The sequence below is a fragment of the Cucumis melo genome, chromosome 4 (assembly GCF_025177605.1).
Source record: "Cucumis melo cultivar AY chromosome 4, USDA_Cmelo_AY_1.0, whole genome shotgun sequence".
NCBI lineage: Eukaryota > Viridiplantae > Streptophyta > Magnoliopsida > Cucurbitales > Cucurbitaceae > Cucumis > Cucumis melo.
This window is the reverse complement of record NC_066860.1, coordinates 33,642,828-33,667,179: the sequence shown is the minus strand read 5'-3', so window position 1 is coordinate 33,667,179 and position 24,352 is coordinate 33,642,828. Positions and strand designations below refer to the sequence as shown.

The 24,352-nt window shown below is 33.7% G+C and overlaps 4 protein-coding genes and 1 long non-coding RNA gene across 6 annotated transcripts; 3 read left to right on the top strand and 2 right to left on the bottom strand.

Annotated features, from left to right (window-relative positions):
- Positions 1-6,496: 6,496 nt before the first annotated feature.
- Positions 6,497-10,170, bottom strand: LOC103486425 (protein ALUMINUM SENSITIVE 3). Its single transcript, XM_008444381.3, has 3 exons — positions 9,754-10,170; positions 7,159-7,404; positions 6,497-7,011 (listed from the first exon to the last, which is right to left on the bottom strand). The coding sequence occupies exons 1-3, from the start codon at positions 9,997-9,999 to the stop codon at positions 6,697-6,699; spliced, it is 807 nt and encodes a 268-aa protein (XP_008442603.2). The 5' UTR covers positions 10,000-10,170; the 3' UTR covers positions 6,497-6,696.
- A 2,058-nt stretch (positions 10,171-12,228) lies between these two features.
- On the top strand, positions 12,229-17,371 carry LOC103486430 (pentatricopeptide repeat-containing protein At2g37310). 2 transcript variants are annotated; one of them, XM_051084202.1, is made up of 4 exons: positions 12,229-14,998; positions 15,088-15,152; positions 15,238-15,420; positions 17,067-17,371. In XM_051084202.1, the coding sequence occupies exon 1, from the start codon at positions 12,382-12,384 to the stop codon at positions 14,167-14,169; it is 1,788 nt and encodes a 595-aa protein (XP_050940159.1). In that variant the 5' UTR covers positions 12,229-12,381; the 3' UTR covers positions 14,170-14,998; positions 15,088-15,152; positions 15,238-15,420; positions 17,067-17,371. The 2 variants fall into 2 exon arrangements, with proteins under 2 accessions (XP_050940159.1, XP_016899723.2); XM_017044234.2 differs by having other exon boundaries at positions 12,229-15,152.
- A 254-nt stretch (positions 17,372-17,625) lies between these two features.
- On the top strand, positions 17,626-19,395 carry LOC127143773 (E3 ubiquitin-protein ligase SGR9, amyloplastic). The gene has a single exon (XM_051084203.1). The coding sequence runs from the start codon at positions 18,117-18,119 to the stop codon at positions 18,969-18,971; it is 855 nt and encodes a 284-aa protein (XP_050940160.1). The 5' UTR covers positions 17,626-18,116; the 3' UTR covers positions 18,972-19,395.
- A 2,681-nt stretch (positions 19,396-22,076) lies between these two features.
- On the bottom strand, positions 22,077-22,918 carry LOC103486427 (uncharacterized). The gene is made up of 2 exons (XR_537089.3): positions 22,777-22,918; positions 22,077-22,634 (listed from the first exon to the last, which is right to left on the bottom strand). It is a non-coding gene; the product is annotated as an uncharacterized LOC103486427 (long non-coding RNA).
- On the top strand, positions 22,864-24,233 carry LOC103486426 (golgin candidate 5). The gene is made up of 3 exons (XM_008444382.3): positions 22,864-22,977; positions 23,090-23,213; positions 23,334-24,233. The coding sequence occupies exons 1-3, from the start codon at positions 22,943-22,945 to the stop codon at positions 23,862-23,864; spliced, it is 690 nt and encodes a 229-aa protein (XP_008442604.3). The 5' UTR covers positions 22,864-22,942; the 3' UTR covers positions 23,865-24,233.
- The last annotated feature ends 119 nt before the right edge of the window (positions 24,234-24,352 follow it).

The window sequence follows — 24,352 nt, the reverse complement described above, 5'->3', positions numbered from 1 at the left end:
CGTCCCTTCAAATATGTTGCAGTTGGGAGGATCTTCACCATCATCATCATCTTCAATGCGTTGCAACAGAGAGGATCATCATCTTCATCTTCAATGTGTTGTAGCGGAGGAAATCATCAACTTCATCTTCTCACAAATATTGCAGCCGAGAAAATCATCATCTTCATCTTCTCACATATGTTGCAGCCGAGAGGATCATCATCTTCATCTTCTCATATATGTTGCAGCCGAGAGGATCATCATCATCATTTTCATCTTCTCACATATGTTGCAGTCGAGAGGATCATCATCTCATTTTCATCTTCTCACATATGTTGTAGCCGAGAGGATCTTCACCATCATTTTCATCTTCTCACATATGTTGCAGCCGAGAGGATCTTCATCAGCATGTTCATCTTCTCACATATGTTGCAGCTGAGAGGATCTTCATCATCATCTTCATCTCACATATATTGCAGTCGAGAGGATCTTCATCATCATCTTCATCTCACATATGTTGCAGCCGAGAGGATCTTCATCATCATCTTCATCCCACATATGTTGCAGTCGAGAGGATCTTCATCATCATCTTCATCTCACATATGTTGCAGCCGAGAGGATCTTCATCATCATCTTCATCTCACATATGTTGCAGCCGAGAGGATCTTCATCATCATCTTCATCTCACATATGTTGCAGCCGAGAGGATCTTCATCATCATCTTCATCTCACATATGTTGCAGCCGAGAGGATCTTCATCATCATCTTCATCTCACATATGTTGCAGCCGAGAGGATCTTCATCATCATCTTCATCTCACATATGTTGCAGCCGAGAGGATCTTCATCATCATCTTCATCTCACATATGTTGCAGCCGAGAGGATCTTCATCATCATCTTCATCTCACATATGTTGCAGCCGAGAGGATCTTCATCATCATCTTCATCTCACATATGTTGCAGCCGAGAGGATCTTCATCATCATCTTCATCTCACAAATGTTGCAGCCGAGAGGATCTTCATCATCATCTTCATCTCACAAATGTTGCAGCCGAGAGGATCTTCATCATCATCTTCATCTCACATATGTTGCAGCCGAGAGGATCTTCATCATCATCTTCATCTCACATATGTTGCAGCCGAGAGGATCTTCATCATCATCTTCATCTCACATATGTTGCAGCCGAGAGGATCTTCATCATCATCTTCATCTCACATATGTTGCAGCCGAGAGGATCTTCATCATCATCTTCATCTTCAAAGCAGTGCAGTCGATAGAACAATCATCGTCGTCTCCATGCGGTGTAGTCGATAGAACAATCATCGTCGTCTCCATGCGGTGTAGTCGATAGAACAATCATCGTCGTCTCCATGCGGTGTAGTCGATAGAACAATCATCGTCGTCTCCATGCGGTGTAGTCGATAGAACAATCATCGTCGTCTCCATGCGGTGTAGTCGATAGAACAATCATCGTCGTATTTGTTCAAGCGGCAATCCATCCTCAAATTTGTTCAAACGGCATCTCGATCCTCAAATTTGTTCAAGCGCATCATCTACACACTTCACTCGTATGAAAAAAGAATTTGTGGAAAAAAAAAAAGTTTAGCTTCACTCCTATGAAAAAGAAGGGTAAGTAAGTAAAAAAAAAAAATTGTTAAAAAACATTGGGGTAAAAAAAAAATTGCAAAAGAAAAAGTTTGGAAAAATGGGGACAAAATGGTTGAATTTTCTTTTTAACAAAATTGTAGAAAAAAAAAAAGAAAGAAAGAAAAAAATAATAAAAAAAAAGAAAAAATTGAAAAAATTGAAAAAAAAAATGCAAAAAAAAGAACAAGAAAAAGATAATAAAAAAAAGGAAAGAAAAATGGAAAAAGATAAACGGTAATAAAAGAAAAGGAAAACGATAAAAAAAGAAAAAAGAGAAAAAAAAAAAAAAAGAACTACATCTGCCGCATAAAAAAAACAGAGAGAGAAAAAAAAAACAAGAAAAGAAAAAAAAAAGTTTTAAAAAGAAAGTAACTAAAAAAAACTTGAAAAAAAAATGTTAGAACAAAACGATTTAAAAAAAAAAGAGAAAAGAAAACTTTTTCTAAAAAAAAAAAAACAAAAACAAAAAAAACAAAAAAAAAAGTTAAAAAAAGAAAGGACAGGAAAAAAAAATGAAAATGAAATAAAAGTAAACAAAGAAAAACAAAACTAAACTAAAAGGAGTAAAAATGTAAAAAAAAAAACATATATGTATATTGAAAAAAAAAGATGAAAACGTGAAAAAAAAAAGGGGAAAAAGTAATTGAAAAAAAAAGAAGTAAGAAAAAAAAAACAAAAAATGAAAATGAAAAAAAATATATATATATATATATAGAAAAGAAAAGAAAAGAAATAGAAGAAAAAAAAAAGAAATAAGAAAAGAAAAAAAAAAGAAAATGAAAAGAAAAGAAATCTCTCCAAAATTTAAAAAAAAAAGGGGGGGGGGGGTTTCTCTCTTCTCCGTCTCCTTTTTCTTCTTCATTTGTGCTCTTCCTTACCAATTGAATGAAAAAAAAAAATCTGTTTTTTTTTTTCATCTATCACCTCTTCTTCCAAATCATGAAAAAAAAGAGAGAAGCACATCGGATTTTTTTTTCTCTCCCAAATAAAGAAAAAGAATTGGAGGATCAAACACATATGCAATGAAAAAAAAAAAGTTAGAGAAGATGAATTGGTGTGAATTTTGTTTGCAAGCTTCTTCCCTATTTATAAAGGATGGAAGGTAGCAAATCAAATCTTTTCTCAACAAACTAAATAAAAATCTTCTTAACAAATAGTTAGATTAGGTGAGATTATAGGAGAGAATTCCTAACCTCCTCTATTCTTTTCCTTTATTAAATAAAATAAAAAAAAAACCTCATCTATTGTTTTTTTTTTTTAAGATTAATTAAGAAAAAAAAATGACATTTTGTTTTTTTAAAGCGTTAAAAAAATTTCAAGTCTTATCCCTCCCATATCCTCTTCATAATTAAACCTAAAAAAAAAAAAAAAAAAAAAAAAAACCTCAAATCTTGGAAAAAAAAAATCCCCCGATTTTCTTTTCTCATCTATTAAAAAAAAAAATGTTTAAATTTTATCCCAAATCATAAATGGATTTGAAATGAAGTAAAAAAAAAAAAAATGGCAAACTTTTCAAATTTTATCCCAATTCGCTAAAAATTCAAATTAAAAGAATATGCAAAAAAAAAAAAAAAAACTTTGACTTAAATTCATATTTTGATGAATTGGCAATATTCCAATTTTATAAATGTTAAGTCTCAATTCTTCCATTAAATTCATTGGTAAAAAAGAAAAAGTTCAATTTCATTCAAGTTTTGGCTATATTCCAAAATAAATAAATAAATTGTGAATTAAAATCAAAATTCACTACAAATTTGATATTGGGCTGTATCAAGACTTCATTTTTAATCAAACTTATGTCCAAACGCATAGTTTGATTAATTCGACATATTAACTGGAGCAAAAGTCAAGAACAAGATCACTTGTATTTTTTGTTTCAGCTTATCATTTTCGAGATTCATCCACCCATACACGTGTACAAATCTCGAAAAGGGGGCATTTGTTGAACAGGAAATTTTGACCAATTAAATCACGCCACGTCATCACAGCAAAATTGAGATAATTATAATTTGATTGGATTTAGGTAGTCAAGTTTTCTCATACCCAACCTAGTTCAAGGCCCTAAAAAAAAATTGGGCCAAAGAAATAATGGACCAAGCCCGTCAAACAATTGGACCCGGACACGAACCCAACAAGCAAATGGGCCCAAGCCCAGAGTGTCAGGTGGGCTCAAGCCCAAGCCCAATAAGCAAATGGGCTAAGTCTAAGTCCAACAGACAAATAGGCCCAAGCCTAACAAACAAACAGGCCCAAGCCCACTTAAAGCCCATAAAATTTCTCTATAAATAGAGACATCTACCATTCATTTGAGAGACCTTTGATTGAAGAGAAGAATCGAAGCTCTGAAGAATTGAAGACAAAAACTTCTGAAGCCTCTCAAGACGTGCAAGTTATCATCAACCTCAGAATCAACCTTCTGAAAAATCGAAGACTTGGAAGATCAAACTTTCCTTGAATTCCAGAAGATTGAAGCTCGAACTGACTTGTAGTTACAACTTCTTGAAGATCGAAGACCACGAAGTTTTAAATTTTACTTTTTGTATTCGAGAGAAAGAATCAAAGGAGTAAATATTAGAGATTGTATCCACAATACATAAATCAATACAAAGTTCGATTCCACGAATTAAATTTCTCCTGAAATCTCGTGTGAACAATGACATAGTTAACTCGAACACAAACGTAAAACACTAAAATCAATATGGTTAGGATCTAAGTTATTAAAATACTATTTTGATCCATGCACTTTAAAACTAAAATTGGAGATTAGAAATTCCATATACTTAAATTGATCGAGTCCCAAAATATAAAACGATCAACTTTCTTAATATGTCTTTCAACCATAGCTCGACCGGTTAAAAACAAATAGAAAATAAGAAACAAAGAAAAACCCATACATGGCGAAATATTATTATTAGAAAAAGGAAGAAAAAAGAAAAGCAAATCAAATCTCAACAATATTAATTTTTTCGTTCCATACAAAAATTTAGAAAAGAAAAGAAAAAAAAAACGGCAATTTCTACAAAATAGAAAAAAAGCCAACGAAGCCATTGTTTCTGTCTCCCCTTTTCTGAATATGAATTCCTTCAGACCCTCCCCCGTCAGGAACGCCCACTGCCCATCCCATCTCTATCAATGTCGCTGCCCTACATTACCTCCGCCGCCTTCTCCTTCTCCTTCCTCCTCATTCTCCACCTCGCCGTTGCCGGCGTCCAACCGCAATCTCCGCCCACCTCCGCCTCCAAAAACTCGATGACTGCAACAACAGCTCCTCCTCGACGCCGAAACTACATTCGCGAATTCCTTCAAGCGCACAACAAATTCCGATCGGCATTTCATATTCAACCATTAACCTGGGACAAGAATCTCACTCGATACGCGTGGCGGTGGGGCGAGAAACGCGCCGAGGATTGTAGAATGATCCATTCGTACGGTCCGTACGGCGAGAATATGTTTTGGGGGAAATTAGAACACTGGACGCCGACCGAAGTGGTGGAATCGTGGGCGGGAGAAGAAAAATATTATAATCTGAATACCAATGAATGTGCCGACGGTCAAACCTGCGGCCACTATACTCAGATTATTTGGAAGGAATCGCTCCGATTAGGCTGTGCGCGGGTTAATTGCGATAACGGTGAGTTGCTGGTGATTTGTGAGTACGATCCACCGGGAAATTACGTGAATGAGAAACCGATTTGAGTCCGTCCGGCGCTGAAATCGACGGAAATCTATTTGAAGTTGAAGTCATTTATTATGGATTTTTTTTTCTAATTCCTTTTTGTTATGGTTTATTGTGTTTGTGTTCTTCGTCGTCTTCTCCATGGATTGAGAGATTCGAAGCTGTGTTAAATTTCAGGAATCGGTCTTTCTTTTTGTTCGGCGGATTTCAAGTTTCGACATTCCGGCTTTACGAGGCCACGGAAGAATGAGGATCTTGAGAGCTATTTATTTGAGATTTATTTTCGATTCTTTATTTTTCTACCGAAAAGAGTGATCTAATTTTCCTTTATGATTAGTTGTTTTCATGCGAAACATTTGATAATCTTAAATATGCTTCCTTCTTAAATCTTAAAAAATCAAGACTTCATAAAATAATGAAGATCAAGAATTCATAAAATAATCTTATGAATTGAGCAATTAGCAACAACACCATCCAGTTGAAAATTTCAGCAATAGACAGTCTTATGAATTCAACAAAAAAAAAAAAAAAAAAATCAGCAAAACCTCATTCAGTTCAACATTTCATCAAACAACACACTAAGTCAATTTCTTTACACGGTACAATGTGTATGCATATAATCATTCATCGCTATGATTCTTTACACTATGTCACTATTTTTCTGTGATCAAAGTTAAATGGTGAAGTTCAAATAATAATTAAAAAATATATAAAATTTCATTATTGTTTGTTCTCATGTGATCCAATTTTTTGTTCTATCCTCACCCAACACTAATCTTGTAAGATCAGTATTCGTGTGGCTGCTTCTTAGTCGACCCAAACTATACAAGACGTTGGATCGATGTGATGTTGTATCATAGACTCGCATACTCTATCGCATGATTAAAGAAGTTTAATTTTCAATATGGCTAAAGCACACACTATCAAATTGATTCACTTGAGGCCTTGACGACGGTGTGATTAGAGATGTAGACACATATTGTGATAGTTATATGGTAAAGACAATTAGCTCGACTTGGTTGTTATCAATTTAGGGTTATTTCAAGCATTCATGTTTTTTTTCTCTTAACCTTGTAAAGTCTTTTTCAAGATTAACTAACATATTACTTATTACTTTTTTTAAAATTGTTGTCTTTAACGATCTAATTTTTTATCTAAAGCAATGGAAAGAAAATAAACTAAAAATACCAAACTAAATCAAACTTTAGCCCCTGAATAAAATATAAAATCAAAGTCTATGAAAAAAAAGAACAAAAAGTAGGCTAATTGAAGTTACATTTAAACTCCAGGGAAAAAAAGATCACATCTTGAAAAGAATTGGAATCATAAAAATTGTTGAAATGATATATATTCCTTGGACGGTTAAAAGCTGAGATGAGAACGGGAAATGAAATCAAGCGGCCGTGAAGACGGCGGTTTCCAACTGGTAGGCGGCGGTGAAGAAGGAAGGCCAGCAAAGGTAAGTGGACATAATGCTGCTGACTGTGGAAGCTCCGATCAAAAAATTCATCACCACAATTTGCAATTGAATGGCTGCGATTGGAGAAGCTCCGCCCATTATCAGTCCCGTCATCGCCCCCGGCAGCGAGATCAGCCCCACCGTCTTTGCATTGTCCACGACCGGCGACAACGCTACCACCAGCGCCCTTTTTACTTGCTGGTGCGTTGCCTGTCGTGGTGTTGCTCCAAGAGCTAACGCGGTTTCCACCTGAATTAGATGCGTTGCGAATATGAACAAAAGATTATGGTTGAACGTCCAATAAGCTCAAAATCTTATTACACACAAAATAATAATACTAAATAAAAAAAAGTTAAGTAAAGTGAGATATAAGTAAGAGAGGGAGAGAGAAAATACAAGGCTGAATTGAGTTCTGATATCATCTCGGAGTCTTTTCATGGTGACTCCGGTGACTGTCATGGAATTTCCGACCATCATTCCGGCAACGGGGATTATATACCTGGGAGTTAGAGGGAACACTCTCAACACCACAAGCATCACCATAGTCACTGAAGTTCCGGTCAAAATTGAAGCTCCGGCCACCAACTTTCCTCGAGGCACGTGCTTTGCACGCTGCCCTGCTGTGTACCCGGCAACCGTCACCTGCGTCAACAAATGACACCTTTTCTTATATACGTAAGTGTTGCCTTTTTTTCATATCATTTTGATCGATTATACTTTAAAATATTTATCATCGACTAAAAATTATAGTTTCTAATCACAACTTTCATTGGACTAAAAAGCAAATTACTGTTCAATTGAATTTAATTAAGAGTTTGTACATATCTCTAAACTTTGCACATGGTCACCATCCGTCACAAGTTGACCCTTACATTTTCCTAGAACACCGTTATCTTTTTTTCTCTGTCTATGTAACTTAACATACATAAATGTAACCAAACAAAAAAAAATATTTTAATATTTTTCAAAAAAAAAAAAAACATTTTCATATTTTTCAAAAAAAAAAACATTTTCATATTTTTCAATTCATTTATACGTCACTTCTCTTTTTCTTCTTCCGTGTGATTTTTTAATTTTTTATTATCTTTTTTTTTTTATATATATTTTTAAACGATTTATTCTTTTACTTAAATCTACTATTTCATCTTCATCATTTATGTTATTATATTTTTTGAAGCTAGATTTATTTAAATATCATTTTGACATGTTCTAAACGATCACATACCATAGTCAACACGATCGTTTAAAATCGAAGCATTTTCTCCATAATTAAAAATAACTACACGATCATGTATAATAACCTAAATGATCGTAGATTATTCATTAATAATAGTACACGATCATTTAGAAGAAGACTAAGCACTCGTTGACTAAGGTAATTTTAGTATTTTTAATTGCGGACATTTATGAACTTTTTTCGTTTTCGAAATTGTTCTTTATAGTGTAAATATTTTACCGATTTTATTTTATTATTTTAAAAAATCAAATTCAAAAGGTAAATCAAAGGACAAAACTCACGAACATATCCTATAGAAAATCCCAAGTAATTGAAATTTTGATAATAAGTGATGGTTGACTAAAATTAACGTTTAAGAGATATATGAATTAAAAAAATTAAAAGTCAGAAAATATATAAGTTAAGGTAAGAAAGACGAAATAAAACAAAGACTTGCATATTACCAAAGTAATAATTAAAGGTTAGTCTTTTCTACAAGACATGAAAAGCTATTTACAAAAATTGATTTCTTCTACTACTTATAAAAACTAATATCAAAGAATAAAATAATTTGAACTTCAAAGAAGAAAAGAAAAAAATTATTCTCTCCAAGGGTTTTTTTTTATCAAACATTTCAGTGATTAATTTGAAAAATAATTTTAAAAAATTGAAGTATTTACACAATCACTTAAGATATAGTTTTTAAGATATTTTGAAAATCGAAGAAAATGGTAAAAAATAGTATATTAGACAAAATATTTAAAAATTTGATTATAATGGATTAAAAAAAACCCTAAATTTTAGTCTAAACAATTTTTAATAAGAGAATTTAAATAAAAATAACAAAATTTTAGATTCAAAACATAAAATTAAACCATTATTGTTTATAGAAATTGAATATGAAATTTTGCAATATTTAATCGTTTATGATAATTTCTCAATAACAAAGGACTTTTAAGGAAACAAAAATATTTTTAATCTCATATGGCTGATGGAAAAAAAAATATATGACCTGTTCCAAATATTTTAAAGTTATATTATCAAAATAAATAAAAACTCCCTTCTAGAAGTCAACTCTTTTATTTTGCTTAAGAAATGAAAAACAAATCAGCAATATAATAAGAGAATCAACTTATACATTATTCTCTTGTGGCAAGAAAAAAATATTGGAGATCCCTTTTAACAGTGTTTAACTTTTGAAAATAAATGAATTTAGAAAAAAAATAAATAGTGTTCAATACAAATTTCAGAATTTATTTCGAACCATCTTTTTATTTGAATGCTTTTAATTAACCCTGACATGTTATAAAAATATTACAAATGTGTGCATCTAATGAGAACTTTAGGCTAAAAATCGTTTTTGATTAAAGAGATTTCGAAGCTTACAAATTCTAAACTAATACAGCAACAGTATCTATTGAATTGAATGGTTACTCAACTCAAAAGGTTAAGTGGATATGTCGCACTAGAAATTTAAGAAAATTAAAACTAGTGAAAGTTAATATTAATCTAAAAAGAGAAAATGATTTAAGGGGTTGAATTTTGGAACCTCCATACCATTGAAATTCCCAATCGATTCAAAAGTTTTAAGCCAATGAGATATGATAAATTGGAGAATTCACAAAATCAAAAGTGTTGTTTGAATTAAGTTTACAAAATTGTTGTGGATCCAGAAAAATTTTAAAGAAAACAATCCAAAATTAAAAAAAGAAAAGAAAAGAAAAGAAATGGACAAGAACAAAACATCAAACAGTTGGAAGGCAGAAAAAAGTTACCATGAAGAGATAGGCGAGAAGGATCCAAGAGAGGTTTTGCTGGTTGAAGATGAACTGGAGAACAAAGCCAATAATAGAAAGTTGAAGAAAGGCTCTAAAAATGGCGTAGATCATTTCGGCTTCGAGACCGAGCTTCTGGAAGTAAGAGAGAAGAACAGCGAGAGCGACAATGGCGGTGGCGAGAAAAGGCTTGGTCATACCTTGAAGGAAATCGAGAAGCCATTGAAGATCCATAGAAATATTCATATGAAATCAAAATCAAAACCAAAAAACAGGGGAAGAGAGAGAGGAAGAGATTTGTTTGTTAGTGTGTTGGACAATGGAAGTGGAGAATGAGGTATTTGTAAAAAGGTGTGTACGTGCTTCGGAAATTGATTGATCGTGTTGCGTTGCCACCTCCCCCGGTACCTAGGGCTCGGTCATCAACTCTCCTAGTATCAATTTCTTTACATTCTCCCTTAATTACCAATTTAAAATGGTAAATTAGATTTGATTGTATTTGGGCCTATATATTTTAATCACCAAACTATAGTTTGGGCGAGTCCACGTCCTATTGGTTATAAGAGTGGAGAAACAACTACTATACTACTATACTACTGTAACCATATTTTGTTTAAAATAAAATATTATTTAGTATATATTGTAATCTGACACTTCAAAATTAATATTAAAATAAAAATCGACAATGTGAAGAGACGCATGCCGTTGGCCCTTAATAAATCTGTCACTATATATGTACTATTTTTTCTAAAAAGAAAAAGAAAATCAATTCTAAAATAACACCGAATGACTAAATTTATGATTTATTCAAAGTATATCGACTATATTCAAAATTTAGAGGATACGATAATTAAAATTTAACCTTAAAAAAAACATAAATCAAATTATTACAAAACCCAAAGTATACCAACGGGATGGTTGCTCATTTTCAATAAATAATGGGTTAAATTACAATTTAGTTTATAAATTTTTAAATGTGTTTGATTGGTGAACCGTACATACCACGTTAAAAAAGAATTATCGATCTATTAAATATAAGTTATATTTTATCTCGTAGAGATATTAGATAAAAAATCATTAAAGATAAAAAAAAAAAATAGATAAACTTAATACGAATTGATTCAACAAAATGGACGATATCTTTTAATTTAAAATTAAAGTCTACCGTACAAAACAATTTTATGTGTGGATTGATTTGTTAGAATTTTATAAATACAAAGTGGATATCTATTATTAAGAAATGGTCCACCCATCGCATGTTATGGTATGCTTTATTCCCATCTTTTATATGTCACGTTAGCATATTTTCAATTTATGTTGGTGCAAAATCTACGTGTTCTTCGCCGCAAACCAACTTAATAGTTCCTTTTTTCTCTGTCTTTTCCACTTATCCTTCAAGGAAAAAAAAAAAAAAAAAGAATTGTGCCTTTTAAACATTAAATTTTCGTTGATCGGTCGAAGTTTGGTTTTTTTTATAAGTTCGACGTTGATATAATAAGTTAATTAATATTTTTATTATATCGTAAAAAAAATCGTTAATATAAACATAATAGAAACTATAGACATATTTATTTATTTAAATTACTAATCTTAAACGATAGTAGCTAAATAAGAATAAAAAAATAAATTTATTATAAAAAAAATCAAATTAGGATTACATTTTTCATCTGAGAACTTTGAGATAAAAGAAATACAATTTAAACCTCCCACCTCTATGAAAAGATTGTGCTGTTAAGTGATAGTGTTGATTATTTGTATCCGGCTAAATTTTTAATTTATGTAAGTGAGTCAATTAAAACACGATCTTTACACTATGTTTGAAATATTTTGAGTGAGAAGTATAACTGTTTCAAATTAAACTTATAATTTGACATAAGTGTGTTAATTTAGACCATCAATTCTTGCACATACCTAAACTTTTTCAAATATCGTATTGATAATATCAACGATTAAAATTGATGCATGAACAAAATTTTAATTAAGATTCTAAATTGAGATGCTCATCAACATTTTAGAAGTTTGATTTATAACCTTATAAATCCCGCTTAATATTTATTAAAACAAAAAGTTTATTGAAAATATATTAACTTGAACTTTTAATTAAAACCTGAATAAATCTCAAACTTCACATAAATAATTTTATAAAAGGTTATTAAATAATTTTTTAGTTTTATATAGAAAACAGTTAAACAATACAATAAATTAAAAAAAATGAAAAATAACGAAAGTAAAATAGTAAAAATTATAGCGAAACGAACCTTATGTAATTGTGTATTAGGTAATTAATTAAAAATATTTTTAAATATTATTTAATATAGCAAAAAGTGATTAGTATAATTTTAGACAATCTTTAGGGGAAATAATAATTTTATGAAGGATGTTTATAAATATTTAGTTTATTTGGACATATTAGAAAACTAACAATGAAAAACAATGTTGGTAGACATTGTATTATTAGTTATAAAAATATTATGTTGAAAAAAATAGAGCACATATATAAACACTCGAGCGAGCTAAATGGGCTAACAAATGAACGAGGACGACTGCTAAGCCCAAAGCCTTCAAACCTCAGTTCCCGCCGGCGTCTTTTCTTCCATTAGCTCTGCAGGAGTTACACCGCACCGACGGATGAACTACGGTGCTTACGGTCGCCTTATCCAGCACTGCACTGACCACCTCTTCTTCCGCGTCGGTAAGCAGCTTCACGCTCGTCTTGTTCTATCATCCGTAGCTCCCGATAACTTCCTCGGATCGAAACTCATCAGCTTCTACTCAAAATCCGGTAGCCTTCGAGATGCCTACAATGTGTTTGGTAAAATTCCTCGCAAAAACATTTTCTCTTGGAATGCTTTGTTTATCAGCTACACTCTTCACAATATGCACACTGATCTGCTGAAGCTGTTTTTGTCTTTGGTTAACTTAAATTCGACGGATGTGAAGCCTGATAGGTTTACGGTTACTTGTGTTTTGAAAGCGTTGGCGTCTTTGTTTTCTAATTCGGTTTTGGCTAAGGAAGTTCATTGTTTCATTCTTCGACGGGAGCTCGAGTCTGATATTTTTGTTGTCAATGCTTTGATTACTTTTTACTCGAGGTGTGATGAGCTGGTTTTAGCGAGAATTATGTTTGATAGAATGCCTGAGAGAGATATAGTGTCTTGGAATGCGATGTTGGCTGGGTATTCTCAGGGTGGATCCTATGAGAAGTGCAAGGAGCTATTTAGAGTGATGTCGAGTTCACTGGAGGTGAAGCCTAATGCATTAACCGCAGTCAGTGTTTTGCAAGCTTGTGCTCAGTCCAACGATCTAATTTTTGGAATGGAGGTTCACAGATTTGTTAATGAAAGCCAGATTAAAATGGATGTTTCACTATGGAATGCTGTTATTGGATTATATGCGAAGTGTGGTAGCTTGGATTATGCTCGGGAGCTGTTTGAAGAAATGCCGGAGAAGGATGGGATCACCTATTGCTCCATGATATCAGGCTACATGGTTCATGGTTTTGTTAACCAAGCAATGGATCTTTTTCGAGAACTGGAAAGGCCAAGGTTGCCAACATGGAATGCTGTTATTTCCGGTCTGGTTCAGAACAACCGGCAAGATGGAGCTCTAGATATATTTCGAGCAATGCAGTCACATGGTTGCAGACCAAATACTGTGACACTTGCGAGCATTCTTCCCATTTTCTCACATTTTTCAACCCTTAAAGGTGGGAAAGAAATTCATGGTTATGCCATTAGAAACACTTACGATGGGAATATTTTTGTTGCTACTGCCATCATTGATTCTTATGCTAAGTGTGGTTACCTCCAAGGGGCTCGACAAGTTTTTGATCAATTAAAAGGTAGGAGTCTTATAGCTTGGACATCAATAATCTCAGCATATGCTGTACATGGAGATGCCAATGTGGCTCTTAGTCTTTTCTATGAGATGCTGACATATGGGATTCAGCCTGACCAGGTAACCTTTACATCAGTATTGGCTGCCTGTGCCCATTCAGGAGAGTTAGATGAAGCCTGGAAGATATTTAATATCTTGTTACCAGAGTATGGGATTCAACCACTAGTTGAGCATTATGCTTGCATGGTAGGAGTCCTTAGTCGAGCAGGAAAGCTCTCTGATGCTGTTGAATTTATTTCTAAAATGCCATTGGAACCCAATGCAAAGGTTTGGGGTGCTCTGCTCAATGGGGCTTCTGTTGCTGGTGATGTTGAGCTTGGAAAGTATGTTTTTGATCGTCTCTTTGAGATTGAGCCTGGAAATACTGGTAACTACGTCATAATGGCTAACTTATATTCACAATCTGGAAGGTGGAAAGAGGCCGACACAATTAGGGATTTGATGAAGGAAGTTAGATTGAAGAAGATCCCGGGAAATAGCTGGATAGAAACAAGGGGAGGGTTGCAGAGTTTTTGCTAGAGGGCACTTCAAGTGAGAGGATCCAGAGGTTTATGGAATGTTGGAAGGATTACTTCGGTTGGTTAAAGAAGAAGGAATCATTCTGCAACATGAGATAGATGTCGATTGTGGCAGTGGTTAGTGCATGGCCTGTGATCATCTAAGGAAGCACGGAATAGAAAACCAGAAAACATGTGAAGAACAGTTGCGTTCCTCAAAGATGAACCACTTCATTTAGAGGTCTTGTTGTAGACTTGTGACATTTTGACAAGAAATCCTAGCATTTGTTATTCCTTGAAATGTTGTTGACTTGTGATTCCATCTCACCATGCCATTCGGGAACCATGTGTTACCTACCTAGCTGCAGCAATCTGGTTTCTTCATTGGCCACAGTTGTTCTTTATACTGGCAATTAACTATCCCTAGCTGCAGCTATCTGGTTTCTTCATAGCTTGATGGAGATGCATATGTTGAGAGCTAGAAAACACTGCAGCTTGTAGGCTTCGTTAACTTTGTGATAGATAAAATGATTAAATATTAAATTAATTAATAATTTAAGTCAGTTTTTAAATTGCCACCTCGGGAGGTTTTGTTAACCGCCTGTGGATTGATTTAGATCACGCAGAAGAGACAATTGAAAAAAGAAAAATTTACCCTTTCTGCCTTTTGAGTGAAAAAAACAGAAAGAGTGATTTTTCAATCGTCTCTTCTGCGTGTTCTAAATCAACCCACATCAAAGGCGGTCAACAAAATCTCATGAAGTAGCAGTTTAAAAACTGCTCCTTTTTAAAATATTATTTATTTAATAACTGATCATTTTATCTTTCACTTCGGGTCAGCGAGGAATGAGGTATGCTGAAATCCCAGATCAATGCTCATTGCATATAATATTCGATAATCCCGACAAAAGCAACACTTTATGCTCTGTATATTTGTAAGATGATTTTGGAATGCACTTTAGTATTTCTTTCAACGGAGGTGGGTGACACTTCTCACTTTCAAAAGTAAGAATGATGACTGGGCTCTATTTTGTGCTTTTCTTTCTACCCTTTTAGGTAAAGTTCAGCTAACTGTTTGAGATCTTAACAGAGTGCCTATTTTGTGAGCCTTGACTTGATCGCTCGCAATTGGCCACTGCGTTGCTTGCTTCAGATATCTCAATCATTATGCCTTCAGTTAAGAAAATCTCTGTCCCACTTACCGTGATGATGAGATTGGTGAATCCCATTCCCAACTGAGACCGCTCAACATCCTTCAAGCAGCAGCTTGCAGGTATTGAAAGGAAACTTCATCCTATATTTAATTCTTTCACACTACTGCCACGAATGCTTAACTATGAAGTAGTGATTTAGCCAAGTATAACAGACAATAATATTCCATATTATAAAGTAGTCTGTTCACTATATCCTTTACTTTATTAGTTTTTATATGATAAATATAATGGAATATAGATATCTTGGAACTTGTGTGGATATATCTATATATATATATATATATATATATATATATATATATATATATATATATACCGTCTTCAATTTCCACGATACAAACTTCATTGCTTGTGACTCATTATTTTTGTCTTGATGCTATTTAACATTTAGCTTATATGTGTTTCATTTCATTTCTTTTTGTCACAACATGTATATAAATTGATTGAACTACTAGTAGCAAAGAGGAGCATAACTCAATAACTCAATGTCTCCCGTATTGTTGAACTAAAAAAACCTGCCTAAACATGCATTTGGATAGCCTCCCAAATCCAAAAAAAATTTAGTAAAACACCAAAGATAACTATATTGCAATTTCAATGAAGAAATTACAATATATGCAAGTACCGGTACTTGCACCCTCCCTTAATTCACCCACCAAAATAATGTCTAAATTCATCCCTTCTTTCTCTCTATTTCATAACCAATCTCCCTAACTACTTTCCAAACCAATTACTAATATTCCATAATAATATCCTTAATTACATTCCTTATTGAGAGATGCAAATTTCAATCAAAGGACAAAAGAGATTATTTAGGCTCAACCTTTCAAGGTAGTAAACAAGCTTTCACACCCTACTAATTCTGTAGCAACCAAATTTGATTGGAGCCAAACATAATGGAGTAATATGAAGCCTAACTTTAGGACACATGGGAAGGAGCAATGATTTGTTAACCATGTGGGACTAAGCAATTTGCTATATATATATATAAATTGCCCATGACACAAGGCTAAGGTGGGAAATTGGAAAGAAAAAGGTTACAGACAGGGGGCCACGATTGGTGCAGAGAGAGAGAGAGAGAGAGAGAACACATGTGGGTTGGGTCTTGTGGAATTCCACCGGCTTTGACGAAAGAGTGTTAGGTTGGAGGGGACAAAAGGAAGAGCCATGGATGGGCCACCCTTCACTTTACACTTTTCTGCTTGTTTTGTTGCGTTTTACAGAAAAAAGGCAATGGCTATCTGCTTATGGAAATGAAAGGGATGAACTATAGCATGGATTTGGCCATTTCTTTTAGCTAAATAAATAATTTTAGTTATTATTATAGCTATTAAATTTCTATCGACATGTCGATGTTTCCATGCTCATGTGGTTTTGACATTGAGATGAAAAGTGGATAGTATTTACGTTATTTCATAGAAAAATCCATAAAACGTTAAAAAAAACAACAGAATGCCACTAATGTAAACATAACATAAACATTGACACGTCAATATTTCATCAACAGAATGCTGTATATCTATTGATGACAAACACAGGTCAATTATAAGTGTCACATACTACACACACATTGTATATCGATACTTTCCTTCTCCCTTCTATACATATCAATCCTTACCATGAGAATTTGTATTTATTTAGTGCGGTCTCTACTACAAGACGTAACGATGGAGAACAATTTATTCACGTTTTATTTGATATTCAGGTACAAATTGAAGGTAAATTCTAAGGATTTTTTATGAAAAGAAATCAGCAGGTCCTCTTATCATTAAAAAGGTTAGTTATGTTTTGTGTAGCCCGCAATTGTTTGTTTTGCTTCAAGTATGCTTAATTTTGACCCATGGTATCAATTTAATGAAAAAACATTAGAGTTTTAAGTGCGTATTATAGATTTGCCTTTTATTTATGTTGATATTCTACTTGTAACTCTCGAGTCTATGGTGTAGGTTTAATCTTTTAAATGGCATGAGTTTGGGTAAACTTGATTCTCAATCTCATAACCTATTCCTCCATCGGTGTCAATCAGATATTGTTTTGTTCTCTTTAGATTTATGTATAACTTCATATTCTATAATTGACTTTTCATCCATATTAATTTAATGTTCTTTCATTCCTTTAAAATCAATATTTCTTTTTAAATCATTAAGAAAGACTTGAAGTGTGGTCTATTGATTCTTTGAGCAAGTGAAAAAATTCTGATAGAAAAGAACTTAAATTCCCATCCTTAGAAAAGAACTTAAATTCCCATCCTTAGCAGCTAAGGGTATATTTAGTTTATATTTAGTTGTGCTACGTTTTCACCCATAAAATGTTAAGGGCATTTTTAGGAGTGAGTGAGTTGTATTAACTTCACTCACTGTTTGGTCAAAGAAATTCTTAAATTCATTGTTAGATCTACAATTGAAAGCATATTGAAAACATTGAGCTCAACGACAAAACAACCAGTCCTTAGATAAATCTTAGCAAGGTTAACCATGGACCACAAATTAAGTTCCAAAAAAGTCTAGATATAAGTCTTTATCACTCACTCGCACATAAAAAGAAATCAAATTTAAGAATTAAATAGGAAAAACAATTAATTGTAGATTTTTCTCCATTTATTCCTTTTAATAATAAGATCCATTAGTAAGATAATATTATTAATATTTCAGCCTAATATGCCTTTGGGCCTTGGGGGGGTATATTGGGATCCACATAAAAAGCTTCAATTCTCTTCCTCTAAAGTGAATGAGCAATACGCTCACGGGATCCCATAATGGAAGAATTAGAACCTCCCTCAGTGATTATGGCCGCCCTCGCCACCCTCTCTCCGCCGCGTCTCACCGATCTCTCCCACTCCATTTTCTCCGAGGTTCACCAACACCGCCGCCGCCTCACCTTCATTCTCTCTTCCCCAACCCTCTTCTCCCTCACTCTCCGTCACCTCAATTCCCTCTCCCTCTCCCACAAATCTCTCCTCCTCGCCCGATTCCTCCTCTCCGCCCTCCGCCGCCTCTCCCGCCCTTTCCAGTCACCGTCCAAGCTCCTCCCCTACCACCCTTCCACCGCTGCCATCTCCCCTCAAGACCTCGACGCTGCCGTCCTCCTCCTCCTTCTCTGCGAGGTCCGGCAACACAATCCAGCCGCCCTCCGAACTCCAATCACCAAATGGCGAGCGACCCTTTGTAGAATCTACTCCGAATCCCTCTTGACGATCTCCGGACTCGCCACCGGCGGTGGAGGGGCTTTGATTCCGTACATTGACACGGTGGTGAGGTGTTGGAAATTCGTGGGGTTTGTTGGTAGTTGCGGAGGGAAGGTCCGGAGAGAGGTGGCGGCGTCACCTATGGCGGTGGTGGAGCTACCGTCAGTAGCGGTGGGCGGTGGCGGTGGGACGGTGGAATGTGTGATATGTAAAGAGGAGATGGGAGAAGGGAGAGACGCGTGTAAATTGCCTTGTGACCACTTATTCCATTGGCTATGTATTTTGCCATGGCTTAGGAAGAGAAACACGTGTCCTTGTTGTAGGTTTCAGCTTCCCACCGATGACGTTTTCGGAGAGATCCAACGGCTATGGGAGATCCTCTTCAAGGTGGGATCCACCATGTGTACATCTGATGGAGATGAATGACCAAAATTGAGTGGTATCATGAACTTATCATAGAACCGGATGGAGAGGATATAGGATTAACACGTGAGATGAACTTACACGTGCGGAGGAAACTTGGAGGTGTATGAGGTATATGACCTAACTAATGAGTCGTTATTGGATATGAAGGGAGGGAGGGGGGAAGATGGGCTTTCGATAAAGACACGTGTGGTTCACCTTATGAAGATTCAAATGAATCTTTGTATTTTTATGATTTTTTTTAGGAATTGAGGATAGGTTCTTTTTTTTTTTTTTTTTTTTTTTTGTGAATAAATTATATTTATGTTATGTGTAAATTATTTATCCACTTAATCGTTTTTTGTTTTTGTTTTTTTTTTATACAGAATACTAGAATTGTGTAATTGGCTTTTATAGATGAATAATGTTATCTTATCTTGCACCTCAATCTTCTTACTGATCAAGTGTGTGTCAAATTGTGAGAAAAGTTCGATCATGGAATTATAAAAATGGTTTTGTTAAGAAATAAAGTATAATAAAGTATATCATTTGATATATTATTTATTATTTGTTACATTTTTTTATTATTTTACATTCGTTATTTTTTTTATCATTTGTTATAATATTTACTATTTTCTATTAATTTATTTACAAACATAAACTATTATAATTACTAATATATTTCAATGGGGTTCTAATACACAACAATATCTGATATATTCCAACTGCGTTCTAATTGAATGGCTGGGTGGAAATTAATATGATAATGATTGCCATCTTTAGCTGGTCAGAAAAGACCTCTAAATGTGTTGTCTTACAAAAAGATGCAACTGAAAGCTATATATGTTAAAATTAGTTGATAGTTTTAGTGACATTTTGAGTTAATAAGTTGATAGGGAAGTGGAGGTTCCAAGGTCCACTCACTATATAAGTTTAGTTAAAATTAGTTGAAGTAATATTTATAAAATAAAGTTGAAGAGAGATTTGAAATTTTATGGATATTGTACCGTACAGGTATATTTTTTGTTTTTACATATTAGGGGGTTAGTTTTGAAATGAAAAATCAAAATTGTGGGTTCCAAATTGAAATGAAATTCATGGAGGAGGATTCTTTGTAATTCTGAGATCTAACTTCAAGATGAAGCAATCCATCAAATCCTCTAGGAGTGGAGAGACAAAAACCTCATGTGTAGGTCGACATAGATCGTTTTGTTTTGCCAGTGGGCAGTAAAATAAAAAAGAAAAAGAAAAAGAAAAAGCCATATTATAATTATAATGAAAAGTCGAATCCAAGGATTGTAAAATTAAAATATTACAGAATGTCGGTGAACCTAACGTACTCTGGGCCCACCCCGACTTTCCGACACGTCGAATTCCACAGCCAAAATCCTTTTTTTTTTTTTCTAATAAAAGGGTTTATTGAAGAAAACAACCTTAGTATACTCTTACAGAGGGCTCTTCAAAAACCCCCCATTGACTTGATGTAATGTGTTTAGGTCATTTGCAATATTTTCTTCACTTTAGTAGAAAAGAAAAAAAAAAAAATGAAAAACTGATCTAAATTATCAAGAAAAATAAAAAAATCAACCCGGTGACCCAACCCGATGTCATCGGCCACTCTATGATCACCACCTACAGTGACTCACCAACGGACTTCTGACAATCAACTCCAACGACCGTCGCCACCGATCAACATTGAAATTTTTTAATAAAAATATATTTAGAGTTTAGGCTAATCTTTGTCATTGATCAATCTCCAATTACCACATTCGTTGACTATTGGCAAATTTCTGACAACCAACTCCAGTGACCGTCGACACCAATCAATTTTTAAAACTTTTAATAAAAATATTTTTAAAATATATAACAAACAAACGAAACTTATATATACAAATTAAAAACAAATTCTAAAACAATGTGCGTTTCGATTTTAAGAAATTGTTTAAATAAAAATCAATTTTTGAAAAAAAATTCTAAGTGATTCTAAATACATTTTTAGTTTAGTTAAATTTATTAATTAAACAACATAGTTAACAAGATTTAATTAAATCAATTTTTATAAAAATATTATATAATATAAAATTGTAGAAGACGTACCTCCCTACCAACAATGAACTAGTTTATATAAATTAGTGAAATGTACAATTCAAACTATGTTTTCAAAAAATAGCAATTTCATGTAACTAATATATATATCAAAAAATAATAGTGAAGAAAAATAAACATGATATAACCTAAAACTATAACTCTTTTCGTCCCAAACACAGATTATAATAACTCAAATTATAATGTCTACACCCAAACACAGACTATTGTAACCTACTGACTATTATAATCTACATATTATAAAACAAATCCTCCTTGGTAAAACAAAGTTTCAACACCAATGCAAGGATATAACATATATGCAAGGATATAACATATCTTATCCACCAAGTTATTGATAAAAGATTAATAATTGTTTAGTCAAATTAACAATTTAAAAAACCAAGTTCTATAATCATCTTCTTTTCCAATATTTCGTTCGTTCCTTTTGTATAATTATTTCAAGCCTTCCTCAATATCAACAATTTTCTCCCTTAAGGCAACAATTTTGCCTTTTGAGGACACGAAAATTCCTCTTTTATTAAAGTAGCTGATTGAAGAGGGCATCGCTTCCCATAAGCAGCCACAGCCAGAAGTAGAGTAGCTCCACCAGAGCACTAAAGCATTCAATTCCAAGCTTTTTTTCTTCTTCTTTCTTTTTAAACCAATTGGTAGATCTTAAAGTTCAAAGTATTATGATAAACTTTTAACTATATTCCAAGTCCTTGTTTGTCTACTATTTTCGTTGACGCCAAGAAATGGATCAACTGAAAAATGGTAAAATAACTCCAGTTGAGCACTAGAGTATCGGGTTTGGAAAATAGTTTGATAGACTTGTAAGTACCAAGTAGATCTCAGCATACCTAGTTCAACAAAGTTCATTTTAATTTTGTAACTGAAATAGGAACTGCTTATCCAACTTTGAAGCAACCTTTAAAACTCCTTTAACCTTAGGATTCGATTAAAAACCTTTAATATGCTTAAGTTCCTTTATCAAGTTCACTAATAAGTGTAAAATTTTTGTTGACTTAGAGGCTTAAAATATAAAAAATGGTACCTGTTATATTATAATATAGATCGAGCATAAAGTTGAGGGATCTCTCAAGCTCCCTAAATCTGCGGGTGTCGCTAATTATAACATAATTTTGGATAACCAACCTCTCCAGACCCTTCCCCACACCTTGCAGGCTCAAGGTCTCTCCTAAAGTTAAAGCCCCACAATGAGCCAAATGGGCCGCCACCATTCTCGACTTAAGCCTTATCCCATAAGCTAATTATTTGCCAATCTTTAGTTTTTCTTTTGCTTGGATAGGGATTCATATTTCAAAATTCATGTCATCCTACGAAATCAAATTCCAAATCATTAAAAAAAAAAAAAAGTTGAACTCCTGCTGACCTAACCTAGCAGACTTAAACTATCACTCTATAATACATCCAATCATATTTTATATTTCAAATTTCTCTATTATCCAAGGTCAGGTAAATGAAATGGATGCTAACTGCTTTTCTGGTCCAATTTGAGCTCGAATTCCCTTTCAATCCAAGCTGTGGCCAAAAACAGGAGCCAACGCCAACGAAGAGTATTTAATACATCATTGCCTTCTGGTATTATTGAAAGAATGAATGTCTATGATTGAAATTCTAGGTTGAGTTGGGTTTGATATTTAAAGAGCAATAAATAGATGTTAATAAACGAGAAGGTTTAAACATGGAGGTGGATGAATTGGGTCAGAATTATAATTACCAAACTGCTGCCACTTTTGCAAAGTATTTCCAGCATCTGAAGAAGACAGTTTTTCCAAAAAGTTCCTTACCAAAAAAAAAAAAAAAAAATTGTTAAAAGAGTTAATCTTTCCACTTTTTCTGACTATTTGTATTGTAATCCAGACAATTGTGCAAACGCCAAGAAAATGTCACCCTATACCAAGATGGACATCAAATGGAGGTCTCTCTCGCTCTCTCTTTCTCTCTCTCTCTCTCTCTCTCTTTCACTCTTGGATATGGGTCTGTTCTATCTATCTCTCTTTCTAAATTTTGACGTCGGTTTTGTGTGACAGTGGCAACAAAATGGTGGAAGGTGGTGAAGTTTCTAAAACAATGGAGTGCCTAAGAAGGAGATTACTAGCAGAGAGGCACGCATCATTACTTGCCAAAGAGGAGGCAGAGGTCATGGACAAAAGGGTATATTACCAATGCTAAAACTCTCCTCATTCTTACCCTAATTGTCTTTAGGTTTTAAATTGGACTTCGTCCATTTTCCCTATTGTGTTTCTTTCAAGCATTTTATCGAACATGTTGCAGTCATCAGAATTAGAGAAGCAGATCACAAAGCAGATTCAAATGAAAGCAAGAGCAGAAAAGAAGCTTCAATTACTAAAGAAAAAGCTCGAATCACTTAACCTTTCTTCCACGATGGTGAACTCAGAGGCTTCAATTTCGTCGGAAATTTGCAACGAAGATGAACCGAAAACCCTAATCGAAGTTCCGCCTCTCCCAAGAAACTCCAAGGGCATTAATGAAATTTCTCATTCGGAAGAAGAGAATCCAAATGCTCGTGGTTCTACAGCCTCGAACATCTCTGCTTCTAAAATTTACTCCGACGAACCTTCAAAAACGAAGACCGGAAGTTGTGGAAAGGAATTTGATTCCGTCGACGATTCACTTGCAATCGCTGCAGTGGACTCGCCGGAAAAATCAGAAACCGGCGAGCAGTTGAAGCCGGTGATCAGTGAAAGGATCATTGAAGTTCTTAATGATCTGAAGCGCGCCCGTGGGAGAATTCAAAGCTCAATGAAAATTTGTGAACACATGATTGAAGTCAGCCCAGTTTGAACTCAAATGTGTGTGAAAGAAAGGGAATGGGCCTTATAGAAAGGCCCATCAGACAAAGCCCATCAGATCTTGGTTTAAGTACTTTTTTAATACGGTAATTACAATAGGTAGCAATTTTTAGAATAATTATTAAGTATGTATCAATATTTTAAAAAATTTGCAAATATAGCAAAATCTATCGGTGATAGACTTCTATCATTGATAGACTCTTATGGTTTATCAGCGATAGATAGACAAACATTTGTTACATGATCTATCTGTGATATATTCTTATCATTGATAGATTTTTATAGATTTTGCTATATTTGCAATTTTTTAAAAATGTTGTTATATACTTCATTATTTTGAATATAATTGCTATATTTGCAACTATCCCTTTTTAATATTTGTATTTTTCATCGGTCTTGTTCTCTACTATTAGTTCATTATTTTCTAGAAAATATCTATTAGTCATTCCTCTAGATCTATAAACTTTAAAAATATATTCA